Raw genomic sequence first — 2,130 nt, 5'->3', positions numbered from 1 at the left:
CGGTTCTTCTTGTTAAAAAACATCTCGAAGACTTTACAACAAGACAGGTGAATCTCTTTGCATGGTTTTGGTAAATCACTTAGTCCATCTACTAGTACATGCTCCAGTAACTCTTTCCTTTTCGAATCGATTATCTTTTCGATATGAGCGATCGAATCCTCAATCTCGAGGTCTGGATGATTCTTCAAGTGGAGCAGCACGGAATTGATCTTCCCTTGTTCTCGTTCCTTCTGCAAAATAACGTTGCATGACAAATTTGATCTTTTAAGTACAAGAGTGAGAATAAAAAATTAGAAATTTATTCTTTTAACCTCACACTATCCAAGTCACAGGATTAACCCCCTTAAATTAATTTCAATTGACTAGACCCCCAAAAAAAAACGTTGAATCACCTGATAACTTTGTAGATCATTTAAGAGTCGAGGTATGATCATGAGCAATGTTGTCATATTATCGTAATTCCCGGGTTTGAGTTTGTCTTGGGAAAAACAAGGATCTACGATATATGATATGGAAAGAGCAACGGTGTGTGCTGCGATTGAGATCATTCCGTTTCGAATATATTCTTCCATGGGAGGTGTGTGTCCCTTCTTACTCCATTCAGCTTCACGTAGCCATGACTCAAATGTTTCACCCCACTACATATATAGTTATAACAGATTAACAGAGACCAATATATAATAATCCTTAGTTGACGCTTAATAAATTGATTTTTTTTTTCTTTTTTCTCTTTTTAACACGCGCGTGAACCTAAATTTTGTCGAAAGATATGTCATTTCCTTCAAAAATGTATGCTTTTGCCCTTTTTTTTTTTTTATGGATTGGGTCGAGTAATTAAAGAGACATACGATGTTGCGAAGATGGACGATTATGTCGGTTCCGTGATGCTTACGACAAGTATCTGCAGTTTCACTTACAATATCATCAAGTGCTTTAAAAATGATCTTGCCGTAACCTTTAAGCTCATTTCCTTCCCATCTATCATTTATATCGTAAACAATAATCGAATCAATTAGAATCAACAAAATAATTAAGTGCTTATGAAACGTAAAATTCTGCTTATTATCCATAATTTATATTACATTATTACCCTTTACTTTACTAATTATCCCATGTGCGGTTTTCTAGAGTTCTTTTTTCATTTTTTTTTTTAAAATAGTCAATATGGCTTTTGATTTTATGAAGCTGTTTTTTTTTAATGACTAATAAAACAGCTGAAAAGATAGTATTTTCTCTATCATTCTTTTTTGGTTTTTTAAATGAATTTCTTATTTCTCTATCATTCTTTCTCATGAATTTACAGAGATCTCAATCAGTTCAAGCTAATAGTTTAATTTCTATAGTTTTTTTTCTTTATAAATTAAAAAGTAAATTGGGATTATCTTAGTGTTCTTAATATTCTCAGAATCAATGGATCAATAGCTTATCTCCAGGTATGTTCTAATCACGCCAGCTAGCATAACTTAATTTTAAATAATAATTTACCTTAAGACTGCTTTCGTTAGAGCTTCCAAATCTTTGAAAGAACCTTCTTCATCAAAGAAATCATCGGCAACTGTGATGAGGATGGCACTCTTTGCTGTAAGCTTACCAAGTTTGATGGCATATTCATAGGGCAACGAAGTGACAGTTGCAAAGTAACAATATGTTGTCTTCTCTCTACCGAAACCAATATCACTAAGTCCCCATTTCTTTACCCACCTGTCTCAAATCGCTATTGTTAGGTATATATCACTTCATGGAGTGTAGTTTGTATACCAAAAGGCTAGTTTCCTATACTGAAATCTCTTTTGTTATTACGATTACTATGCAGTGTAAACTAGTTAAAGTCTACTTACATTGTCAATTCCTCCAGCTCGCGTCGATATTTGGCTTGTTGAAACTCGAAATTTCTTGCAGCAAGATAAATTACTTTGTCGCTATATGAACTATGCAGTCTGTTGCCAACAACACAATACCCCATAAATTATCTTATTTTTATGGGATCTAAATTATAAATAGGTGACATGTTATTTCCCCCTTACCCAGAACTATCATATTAAGTAGATAGAGCTCAAACTTTGACCCCGATCTATATGTGGCAGAGAAAAAAGTTTGAAACATATTTCTCCCAAATTAAAAGTTTGAAAC

At 33.4% G+C, this 2,130-nt stretch overlaps 1 protein-coding gene across 1 annotated transcript in view; it reads right to left on the bottom strand.

Annotated features, from left to right (window-relative positions):
• LOC104705154 ((E,E)-geranyllinalool synthase-like) overlaps positions 1-2,130 on the bottom strand; it is a 4,512-nt gene that overhangs the window by 1,298 nt on the left and 1,084 nt on the right. The window contains exons 2-6 of the mRNA XM_019227201.1: positions 1,839-1,966; positions 1,486-1,701; positions 849-978; positions 393-638; positions 3-230 (exon numbers count right to left, since the gene is read on the bottom strand). Of these exons, the coding sequence (XP_019082746.1) occupies positions 3-230; positions 393-638; positions 849-978; positions 1,486-1,701; positions 1,839-1,966 (948 nt within the window). The remainder of the gene's footprint in view (positions 1-2; positions 231-392; positions 639-848; positions 979-1,485; positions 1,702-1,838; positions 1,967-2,130) is intronic.

Source organism: Camelina sativa, chromosome 7 (genome assembly GCF_000633955.1).
Source record: "Camelina sativa cultivar DH55 chromosome 7, Cs, whole genome shotgun sequence".
In the NCBI taxonomy this organism is placed as follows: domain Eukaryota; kingdom Viridiplantae; phylum Streptophyta; class Magnoliopsida; order Brassicales; family Brassicaceae; genus Camelina; species Camelina sativa.
Note: the sequence above shows the minus strand (reverse complement) of the source record. Positions and strands in the feature narration are given on the sequence as shown.